The sequence below is a fragment of the Peromyscus californicus genome, unplaced genomic scaffold, assembly GCF_007827085.1.
Source record: "Peromyscus californicus insignis strain IS unplaced genomic scaffold, ASM782708v3 Scaffold_23__1_contigs__length_62951481, whole genome shotgun sequence".
NCBI lineage: Eukaryota > Metazoa > Chordata > Mammalia > Rodentia > Cricetidae > Peromyscus > Peromyscus californicus.
Window position 1 is genome coordinate 62,202,623 of NW_026294534.1, and position 11,050 is coordinate 62,213,672.

The 11,050-nt window shown below is 53.0% G+C and overlaps 2 protein-coding genes across 7 annotated transcripts in view; both read right to left on the reverse strand.

Annotated features, from left to right (window-relative positions):
- Pbx4 (PBX homeobox 4) overlaps positions 1–8,771 on the reverse strand; it is a 55,377-nt gene extending 46,606 nt beyond the window's left edge. For 2 of the 6 annotated variants that reach the window (XM_052752705.1, XM_052752706.1), the window contains exon 1: positions 1,423–1,512. Coding sequence is in view for 2 of the 6 variants with exons in the window: in XM_052752707.1 (XP_052608667.1) it covers positions 1,423–1,463 (41 nt within the window). In the remaining 4 variants the exon portion in view is untranslated. Of the gene's footprint in view, positions 1–1,400; positions 1,513–8,659 lie in introns of those variants that run through there. The other 4 variants (XM_052752709.1, XM_052752708.1, XM_052752707.1 and 1 more) reach the window with 4 other exon arrangements.
- On the reverse strand, positions 5,972–10,782 carry Lpar2 (lysophosphatidic acid receptor 2). Its single transcript, XM_052752711.1, has 3 exons — positions 10,237–10,782; positions 8,660–9,401; positions 5,972–7,063 (listed from the first exon to the last, which is right to left on the reverse strand). The coding sequence occupies exons 2-3, from the start codon at positions 9,390–9,392 to the stop codon at positions 6,753–6,755; spliced, it is 1,044 nt and encodes a 347-aa protein (XP_052608671.1). The 5' UTR covers positions 9,393–9,401; positions 10,237–10,782; the 3' UTR covers positions 5,972–6,752.
- Positions 10,783–11,050: the final 268 nt, after the last annotated feature.

The following is an 11,050-nucleotide window of genomic DNA, read 5'->3' on the forward strand; positions in this document are numbered from 1 at the left end:
GCATGCCAAAGGAAGCCAGCTGATACTCACCTCAAACCATACATGCACTGTGCGATTATTCATTTGTGCACATACACACAAAACCACATCCAAACATACACCTAGACACACATACATGAAAGAAAAATGTTTAAGTGGGTTATTGATGGCTGGGTTGGGGCTCAGTTCGGAGAATGCTTGCCTAGTATGCATAAAACCCTGTGTTCAATCCCAAGCACTACATAAGTTGGTGGTGGTGGTGCATGCATGTTATCCTAACATTCAGGGAGGCTGAGGTAGGAGGGTCAGAAGTTCACGATTATCCTGGCTATATACTGAGCTATATGGTGATTTTCAGGCTAACCTGGGAAACATGAGATCCTATCCCAAACAAGCAAGCAAACAACAAAAAACGAAGAAGAATCCTTGGGGGTGTGGTCAATGGGTGGGCACATGCCTCTCATCCCAGCACTTTGGAGGTAAGGCAGGATGATCAGGAGCTCAAAGTTATCTTTTATTCCATAGAGAGTTTGAGGCCAGCCTTAACTCATGTTGAAGATACCACATGGGGGTTAAGTGCACTTGTTACTCTTTCAGAGAACTTGAGTCTCCTACACACATGTCGGGGGGCACACACATATACACATATTAAAAAAACAAAAACGTTAAAAGGAAGGGTGCCAGCCAGGCATGGTGGCACACGCCTTTATCTGTTGTTGTTGTTTGGTTTTTTTTATTTGTTTTTGTTTTTTGAGACAGGGTTCCTCTGTGTAGCTTTGGAGCCTTTCCTGGAATTCACTCTGTAGACCAGGCTGGCCTCGAACTCACAGAGATCCGCCAGCCTCCAGGCTCTGCCTCCCGGGTGCAGGGTTTAAAGGCATGTGCCACCACGGGCCGCCTTTGAATCCGTACTCCGGAGTCAGAGGAAGGAGAATCTCTAAGTTCGAGGCCAACCTGGTCTACAGAGTGAGTTCCAGGACAGCCTGGGCTACACAGAGAAATCCTGTCACGATAAAAAGGAGGAGGGCGAAGAGGAGGAGGAGGAGGAGGAGGAGGAGGAGGAGGAGGAGGAGGAGGAGGAGGAGGAGGAGGAGGAGGAAGGTACCCTCTTAGGTACACACAGCTCCCCGTATCCGTTTCTGAAAGTTCTCAACGGATCCTTCATCAAATCACCCTAGTTCAGCTCTTGAGTCGCTTCTCTTCAACTGTGTGTCTTGCAAACTTGCGGTCTTCGCCCCGGCCAATAACAGATAACTAGATCACTTACCCTTCCAACGTCTCGTGTTCCCAGGGCTGGGCCCTCACCCCCTTTCCTCACCAAGCCATCCTTCACGCCCTCGGGCCAGAGCCCGCCCCGCCTGTCCATCACTCCAAGCTCTGCCACACCTGTCCCCCATCCTCATCCCGCCTCCGCCTGTTACCTCCCTGCCTGGGCGCCCGCACCTGGCCTGAGCCTCGTCCAGGCTCTGGTCGGTGATGGCCATGATCTGCTGCAGGGACGTCGCTCGTGTCACGGCCCAGTGGAGCTGCGGGGCGCCCCGGCGGCGCGGGGGCGGGCTGCGGCGGCACGGGACGCAGCGGGGGCGGCCATGGGCGATGGGGCCGGGCAGCGCGGAGGGACAGGTCCTGCCCAGAGTTCTCGCGCGTGCGCAGCAGCCAACCGCCGCAGACCAGGCGCCACGCCCCCCTCACGCCCACTAGCCAATCGCCGCTGCGTACCGCCCACGGAAACGCCCTGCAGGCGCCTTTTCACCAATGGGCGCGGTGCAACCGCTCTCTCCCCGCCTGACGCGCCCTAAACAGTCTTTTCAACGGATGCTGAGGAACCGGTTGAGGGTTGTCTAGGAAACAGAGATTCTCTTCGGCATCCTCCCCCCAGGACACGCCCCCCCGCGGGCGCCGTCACCAACCCCCACGCACTGTTCCCCCTTCCCAGCGACTGGTTAGAAACTAGCCTTCTCAACTGCCACCGAGACCTAGTTGAGAGTTGCCATGGTAACGATGACCACCTGCATTTGCTTAAGTCTGGTGCACTTTATGGCTCCAGTCCCCATCAGAGGCCCACACTCCTTGGGTGTTCCAGTGCCTCTGCCTTCTCTCTGGTCCCCGGGTCGGCTCAGGTTCCCACTTCTTCACAGGGCCCAGGTTCTTTGCAGCCCCCCAGAACCCGCCCCCCTCCAATCTCTGAGTTTCCTTCCTCAGAGGCCTGCATCCTCACCGCCTCCACTTCCTCAGAACTTTTCAAAAATTTGTGGGTGGACATGGTGGCACATGCCTTTAATCCCAGCATTTATAGAAGAAGCAGATCTCTGTGATTTCAAGGCCAGCCTAGTCTACAAGTGAGTTTCAGTACGGTCCTGGGCTATGTACAGAGACCTTGTCTCAAAAATAAATAACTTGCGACAGAGTCTCATGTAGCCCAGTCTGGCCTCAAATTTGTTATGTAATGAAAATTGACTGAATTTGCTAGTGCAGCATGATTCAAGCTTCTGGTTTTCTGCTTCTACCTCCTAAGTGCTGGGATGCCTGATGTGCGCTACAAAGTCTTATTTGTGTGGTGATAGGAATGGAATCCAGGGCTTCGTGCATACCAGGCAACCACTGTACCAACTGAACTACACCTGTTTCCTAGTTTTTTCAACTTGTTGAGACAGGGTCTGGTATAGCCCAAGCTGACATCAAATTTACTAGTAGCAGAAAATGCCCTGGAGCTCCTCAGAATTCCCACTCCCCAGTCCTGCCTCTTCCTCAGGGCCTCCCATACCTGAGTCCCAGGCTCCTCAAAATTCTGGCTCCTTTTCAGTCCTTCCCACCAGTCCTGAGGGCCCCTCCACACCTTTCTCAGAACTCTTCAGACCTCAGAGCATCAATGTCCCCTGTCATGTGACTTTTTCTGGGGGGAGCCACCCCTGATAAGAGGGTAGCCTGACCAAAGAAACAATTTCCCTCACGTCCAGTTTTGTGAAGCAGGGACTTTATTGAGGTTTACAGGAGTATGGGCAGCCACAGCACTGAAGTGTGTCACTCACACTCATTGTGAGGACAGGGGCTCCATGTATCCTCTTTCTACAAGAGCACATTAGTGGTCCAGTCTTGTGAGGTCCTGTGTGAATGAACAGCTGCTGAGTCAACATGGTAGTGGCCATATCCAACCTGGAGGGATAGCTATACAACTGTTCCCCACAATCGTGGGCCCCTGTGGGGTCCCTTCTGGCTGGTCCCCAGAACTCTGTTTCCTCTATCCCCCTTATATCTGGCTGAGAGGCCAGATGAAATGTGTAGATATGTGTAGATGGCCAGAAGGAAGCTAGAATTGAACACTTTTCTCCACTAAAGTCAGCTCTGTAAATTGTTTTAGCAAAATCCAGTTTAGGAACGACCTCAACCTGTCTGTTCTTTTAAATATTCTGTCGTGTGTGTGTGTCAGCGCAGACACGTACGTGTGGAGGTCAGAAAACAACTCTCAGGACTTGGTGCTCTCCTACCATATGGACCCAGGGATTGAACTCGTGTTGCAGGCTTGGCAGGAAGCACTTTACCTGCTTGTCTTAGGCCTGTTCATTCCTTCCAACCCCAGCATTCCAGGTCTAGCAAATGCCAGCATGTGTCTAAAAAAAAAAAATGAATGCCTACTCTTGGGCATACCCCAATGAGACAGAACTGTCCACAGGCCTTTCGTTTGGGATTCATGACATGACAACAGGCTCCTCAAGAGAAAGAGGAAGGGACACAAATCTCTCTGCAAAGTCCCAGAGCCGCCCAGAATCTGTTGGATCTGCGACAGAATTCAGCTGAAGGCTTGGGGAGGGTTAGCATGGCTGGAAAGCCCATCATCTTTGTTCTGTCAAGCAGCTGGTCGGGGATGGTGAGACCTGCAGGGCGCCCGGCAAGAAATGCAAAGGATGAGGGAAACGGTCTGGTGAAGGAAACCATAGGCTTGGCCCCAGCAACAGGAAGTAACAGAACCTTTGCAGGGGGGCGAGGGTGGTGCCCTGTACAAAATGTCAGCCCGTGGTGCAGCACCACGCAGGCCTGATTCGGTGGGAAGGGAGGGAGAGGACTGTAAATTCCAGTGGTCTAAAAAGACAAAAACCTGATGTCACCCAGCAGAGGAGAAATCAAGCTGGGCTGGGGGAGGGGAAGGATAAGCAGCTAATGTGTGAAGACTAGAGTTCAGAACCGCAAAAACCCACATAAATGCAGGTGTGGAGTGACCCACTATAACTCCAGCCTTGAAGGGCAGTGACAAAGGACTCCCCAGGACAGCTGCCCAGTGAGACAGTCTGGGTTTGACTGAAAGGCCCTGCTTCATTGAGCCCCCAGCCATGATTCCTGACACAAACCTACTTCCACATGTACACAAAGATACAAAAACACCCCCCCTTCGTGCAAACATATGCACACGGCTAGGCACTCTCTAATCCCAGCTCTCAGAAGGCAGAGGCAGGTGGATCTCTAAGTTCGAAGCCAGCCTGGTCTACAGATCGAATTCCAGGACAGCCAGGACTACACTGAGAGACCCTGTCTCAAACAAACAAACAAACAAACAAACAAACAAACAGAAACAAAAAACATAACACTTATAAAGTGGAAGAAGGAAAGAAAAAAAAAGGTGACAAGTCCCTCCACACAACCTGGACAATGATGATGGAGGACAGACCTAAGTACAGGTGAGAGAGCTGATCATTAGGGGGTCCCAGAGGATTGGATTGGCTGCCTCAATACCCAAAGAGACACAGGTCCAGCAGGCCTGGAACTCCATGGAATTGGGGACAGGGTCCTTCATGGACACCTGGCAGTTCCTGGGTTGTCACCAGAGAAACTCTGGCTGTAGGTGCACACTGCTCACATTAGATCAAGAACTACCCAGCCCTTCAGCTCAGTCTGTGTCCACTCAGAGGCAGGGATGGGCATTTTCCCTTTGGAAATGGTTCCTGTGACAGAGCTCTGTGGTGGGGAACTGCCTAGTGTGTGCAAGGTCCCAGCAGGGGGAAAACAGAGAACATTTACTGTAGAGACAGAGATGTTTTTAGTTCTTTGGAAACGGATGCTTTAATGCCTGAAGAATTTGACTTCAGATAAGACAGAGGTTCAAATTCCTGCTGTTGCTCGGCATGTGGATCCAAAGTGAGACTATAACTCTGACTGCTCTGGTGAGGTGGGGCAGGGAACCATGCTCATGGTCCACACTGACTGCCAGGGGCTTCGCTGGGAAGAGATAGGGCTCATCTTAGGCCTGGCATATCTGGGGCCTTGGGGGACTAAGGAGTAGAAAGTCCAGGTAAGCTTGTGACTTAATTCCAGGCTCCATGGGACACGGAAGCCCCTTCCTTGGGGAGTTTTCTGTCCCTCTTGGCATATCTGTGACATTTCCAAGCTGTGGAGTCAGACACCGGCTCCATCTCCACATGCTGTCTCGGGCTTGTCATCCCAGCATCAGGAAGCAGAGGCAGGAAGACAGCTGAGAGCTGAAGTTAGCCTGAGCTACACAGTGAGTTCTAGAATGGCCTGAGCTATGTGTGAGATCCTGTGTCTCAAAATAATAATAATAATAATGATAATAAAATAATAACAATACTGGGGGTGGCAGGTTGAAGGAAAAGGCTTACAAAAACCAGAACTCACCCTGGGTGCTTGAAGAGAGAGACAGGTAGAAGGACAGTCGACAGAAAAAAATGACACAAGACTCCAGGAAGAGACAGCAGCCCGGATGGTAGTGCACAGTTCTAACCCAAACACACAGGATTCGCAGGCAGGATGGATGCAAGTTCAAGGCTAGGCCTAAAAAAAAAAAAAGCCGGGCGGTGGTGGTGCACACCTTTAATCCCAGCACTCAGGAGGCAGAGGCAGGCGGATCTCTGTGAGTTCGAAGCCAGCCTGGTCTACAGAGCGAGTTCCAGGAAAGGCGCAAAGCTACACAGAGAAACCCTGTCTCGAAAAACCAAAAAAAAAAAAAAAAAAAAAAAAAAAAAAAAAAAGAGGTGGTGGGGTGGGGGGAGGGGAGTGGGTGCAGAATAGGAATGAAATCAGGGCCAGGGGATTCCATGTCGAAGGATTCTCGACAGCTCTGAGCCATGATAGATAATTCCAGGACACAGGGGCAGATTGTCTGAATTAATGGCAAAAAAAAAAAACAACCAACCAAACAACCCTGGCAGCCTCAGAGTGGAAAGGCTTGCCCTGTACAATGCTGTCCCTCCATACTAATAGAGGCAGGTGAGCCTTCAGAGGCTGCTCAACACTCCCAAGGAGTCAGCTTCAGTACCAGCACTTGGGAGGTGGAGTTCAAGGCCATCCTCAACTATACAGTGAGTTCAAGGTCAGCCTAGGCTACATGAGATCCTGTCTCAAAAACACACACACAAACTAGCCTCAGGAAGATGTCACACCTATAGCCTCTAACAGTGGGTGGTGCAGCCTGGGACCGCTCTCACCTCTCCCCCTGAACAACACCTAGAGCACCACGTAGGAAGAACCAGTCCACAGGACATGCCAGAGATATTCAGTAAAGCTATGAAAATGTCTGTTAAAAAAACCCAAACAACTAAAACCTGAGATGATTGAGAGTCAGATTGCCAAGCCCCTTTGGATGCTCTCCCATGTGCATGGAGATGTCCCCAAATCCCTGTGCCCAGAGGCAGGCAGATCTGTGGGCTTGGGGAGTATGGAGGGGCCATGCATCTGCTGGGCTGGATGGAGTCAGAACTGCAAGTGGCCATGGGGTGCAGAAGACGATGCTCTGGCTGCCCATCTCCTGCCTCAGTCCAAGGAAGCTAAAGGGTGGAGTCCATCAGTGGGTGGCCATTCTCAGGAAGCATGATTCGGGTACTGGCACCCATCTGGGCAGAAGACGAGTGGGCAGATTTGTGGTTGGACCAGCGGAGGCACATGCAGCAGAGGAGGCGGCGAAAAGTGCGGCGCATCTCGGCATCTCGGCAGGAGTACACCACTGCATTGACCAGTGAGTTGGCCTCAGCCAGGAGCAGGAAGTACTTCTCCACAGCCAGGACATTGCAGGATTTACAGTCCAGACCATCTAGGAGCAGCACCACCTGGCCTGGTGTCCAGCACACCACGAATGCCCCTGCAGGACAGAGGCGGGGAGTTGGGTGGTGGGGTGGGGGTGGGGTTGACGATGGTGAGCCACCAGGAGACTTGTCTGCACCGCTCTGTGCTCAGGCATATACCACACAAGCTCCCTGTAGGGGCAGAACTGCTAGGAGAGGAGAGACACTTTTCTCTAATTTACCTGCCAGAGGGATTCCTTTCCTAACTGGGATAAAGTAGCCCAGGGCCCCGGAACCTTCTATAGGAGATTTGTTCACTAAAGGATGGGACAGGAGTTCATCATGGGACAGGCTGGTTACCCAGGAATCACTGGGCAGAATCAATCCTGGACCAGGAACAGATTTTCTCCTATGCTAAAAGCCTCAAAGAGGGACTTATTGCTAAGACTGAGGACTCAAATCCAATTCCCAGGACCCACGTGGAGGAAGGAGAAAACTAATTCCCAGACGTTGTCCTTAGACCTCCACAGACCTCCACACTGAAGTGCATGTGTACACACATCTGTGCACACATACACAAAATAAATGTCAAAAAAAATTCATTTTATTGTCGGGTGGTGGTGGTACACACCTTTAATCCCAGCACTTGGGAGGCAGAAGCAGGCGGATCTCTGTGAGTTCGAGGCCAGCCTGGTCTACAGAGTGAGTTCCAGGAAAGGCACAAAGCTACACAGAGAAACCCTGTCCAAAAAAAAAAAAAAAAAAAAAAAAAACCCCAAAATTTATTTTATTTACATGTGTGTGTACGTGTGTATGAGTGTAAGCCAGATGCATGTAGGTACTGTCCTGAAGGCTAGAAAAGGACATCAGATTTCCTGGAGCTAGAGTTGCAGGTGGTTATGAGCTGTCTAATGTGGGTATTGGGAATTGAACTTGGGCCCTCTGGAAGAACAGAAAGTGCTCGTAATCACGGAGCCATTTTCTAACCCCCAAAAAGGGGGTCAAACTCCAAAGGGGAGCCAGGTGTGGTGGCACATGCCCATCAACCCAGGGAAATAGACACAGGAGGGTCAAGGAGGGCTTCAGGACCTGCCTTAGCTACATATAGAGTTAAGGTCAGCCTGGACTCCATGAAACCCTGCACTAAAAATATAACCAGCCAGGTGGCGGCGCACACCTTTAATCCCAGCACTCGGAAGGCAGAGGCAGGTGGATCTCGGTGAGTTCGAGGCCAGCCTGGTCTCCAAAGTGAGTTCCAGGAAAGGCTCCAAAACTACACAGAGAAACCCTGTCTCGAAAAACCAGGAAAAAAAAAAAAGTCTGGTGTGGTGGTGCACATTTTTAATGCCAGCACTTGGGAGGCAGAGACAGGCAGATCTGTGTGAGTTTGAGGCCAGCCTGGTCTACAGAGTGAATTCTAGGATAGCCAGGGCTATGTAGAGAGACCCTGTCACAAAGAACTAAAGCAAACACCTCTGTGTAGGCTGGCTGAAGGGGCATCTACTCCTCTTTGGAGGCTGCCTGGTCCTGCCACTGGCTGTTCCTCTTTTATCCTCTTTTCCTTCCCCTACATTGAAGACCATCTCCCTGGAGAACATCCCTCCCTTCCTGCCAGTTTCCCAGGGTCCTATGGAGGTAGGGTCCCTGAAGCTGCTGTCAGAGCACCCACTCACCCAGGATGATGACAACAGTCTTGACTAGGTTGAGTGTCGTCTCTCGGTAGCGGGGATGGCAGCTGACGTGCTCCGCCATGCGTTCCACCCGTCTACGCACGTAGAAGAAAATGCGTGTGTAGACGGCTACCATGAGCAGGAAGACAAGCAGGCTGGACAGGGCCCACACAGCCAGGTAGGAGCGGCTGAACAGGGGCACCATTCGTGAGCAGCTGTCCAAGTCACAGAGGCAGTGCCAGAAGTGTGCAGGCAGCAACCCCAGGCCCAGAGCAGCCACCCACACACCCACAATGAGTGTGACCACACGGCCCCGGGGCAGGCGGCTGTGTAGCTGCACAGCCATCACGCTACGGTGCCGCTCTACAGCGATGGCCAGCAGTGTGGCCACTGATGCCGTCAGGCTGGTGTCCAGCAGGCCCTGTCGCAGGAACCAGCCTTTGATGGAGAGCCTGGCGGTTCGTGGGCCAGTATGGAACATGAGGAAGAGGTAGGCCATGCCAGCGAAGAGGTCAGCGGCAGCCAAGTTGCCGAGCAGGTAGTATATGGGCTGGTGGAAGCGCCGATTGGAGGCGATGGCTGCAATAACCAGCAGATTGGTGAGCAACACCAGTACACTGACTGTCAGCCCCAGAGCCACCACCACCACATCCTTGGGGCGCCAATGAAGGCTGAGCTCCTTGCCACTGTTATTATAGAAAAAGCCGATGGTCTCATTGTAGTAGCACTGACCCATGATGACCACCTGTGGATATGGAAAGAGAGAAGTCAAGGGAGGCATGAACAGGCAGTGGTCAGAGGCAAGAATCAAGATTGGGTGAGTGCAACCCACAGACTCAGAGGCCCTCTGAGCAAGGTGTCCGTGGTGAGAGCCAGAGTGACCTAAAATTCACAAGCTCTGTTTATCTACTCATAAAGCAGGGTCTCACTATGTATCCCATCTGGCCCAGAACTCCCTGTGAGACCAGGCTGGCCTCAAAATCACAGAGATCCGCTTGCCTCTGCTGAATGCTGCCATGACAATTTTTAAAAGGATCTCCGATCAGCGGGGTTTTTCTGTTTGTTTCTTTTTTTCTTTTTTAAAATCGGAAGAAACCACAGCCAATGTATCTACATTGCAATTCAGGGCCTCGTGCTACCAATCTGCAACCAGATTGGACACCTGTGGTTTCCGAGGGGCGTGGGAGGGTTGGCTGGGGCAGCACAAAGGCGGTGTGAGCTGCAGGGGCAGCTTGAAGATCACACTGGTGCCAGGGTCCTTGCACGGTGCAGAGGCCAGGGGGCGTGTGCACACCAGAGCCAGGTTCCTAGTCAGCACCGGAGGGCAGTGCCAAGGCACAGAGGTGACTAAGCGTGAGCAGAGTAGACAAAACGCCCCAGAAGTTGAGTTACAGGCAGGATTCCGATCAAGAGCTCTGGAAGCTGGCCATTTCGCGGTGGGACGGAGGACCAACAGGCCTCCGGGACAAAAGAGGGTGTTGCAGACAACTCTAGGCTAGAGGAAGGGTTGTGGAGAAGGGGCGCGCCTCACTCTCTCTGGAAGCCTGCACCCACCCTGGTCCGGTTGGTGCTCATCTTACCTGGGCCTCTAGTCAAGCGGCAGATGGGGCGGGCTCGCAGGGGGTCGAGACAGGACTAAGACCCATGGCCCTGCTATGGGGCGGTTGCGCAGCTGCGTCCGGTGTGCTTGGAGCCCCAGGCCGAGGAGGCGGGAGAGGCGGGCCCTAAGGCCACGCCCCTACCTGCCCCAGCTCCTGGCCCCTGGGGGTGTCCCGCCCCCTAGAGCGTACCACCCCCACGTCGGAAGTACGGTCTTCTGAAACTGCGGCAGTCCCACCTCCTCCCTACAGCCCCGTTTTCCCACGTGGGACACCTCTTCCACTCCGTCTCCCGCGCACCTCACGTGCTTGCCCTTTCGCGCCTTTGGGGCTGAGTCACCTGGCAGCTAAAAAGATCCGCAGTGGTGGCCTCTGGGGCGCCCCCCTGTTCCTGTCCAATCCTGTACCGAGCTGCAAGCCCCGCCCTGCCGTGGTCAAACTGGCGGCTGGACCCCCGCCCTACTACTGCCATGACACCAGCAAGCGACCCAGACCCTGTGGGCCACCCTGGCTCCCCGTGGTCTCCCCTCAGCCTGCCACTGGCTCTGGCCTGCAGCCTCCTCCCCTGGCCTCCCCCGTCCGTAGCACACAGCCCCATTGTCCCGATTATCTGCACCGGGTTGTATTTGATTATGTAGAACCGGATCAGGGACACAGAGCTCTCTGGCAGGGCCTGCGTGACTCATCTGGGGCTCCAGGCCTGAGCCTGTGGGTTTCAGAGGGTGGTTTTTAGAAGCCTTGGTTCATCAGGTCAATAATAAAGGGGTAAAAGACACTGCTGTTACTGGTGACCTCA

What these genes read in the sequence shown, in the direction of transcription:
- Lpar2 (XM_052752711.1), bottom strand. Translation starts at nt 9,392, where the DNA reads ATGGGTCAGTGCTACTACAATGAGACCATCGGCTTTTTCTATAATAAC. An exon ending in GACTGTTGTCATCATCCTGG is followed by an intron (nt 7,064 to 8,659) that starts GTGAGTGGGTGC and finishes TCTGTCCTGCAG; the next exon opens with GGGCATTCGTGGTGTGCTGG.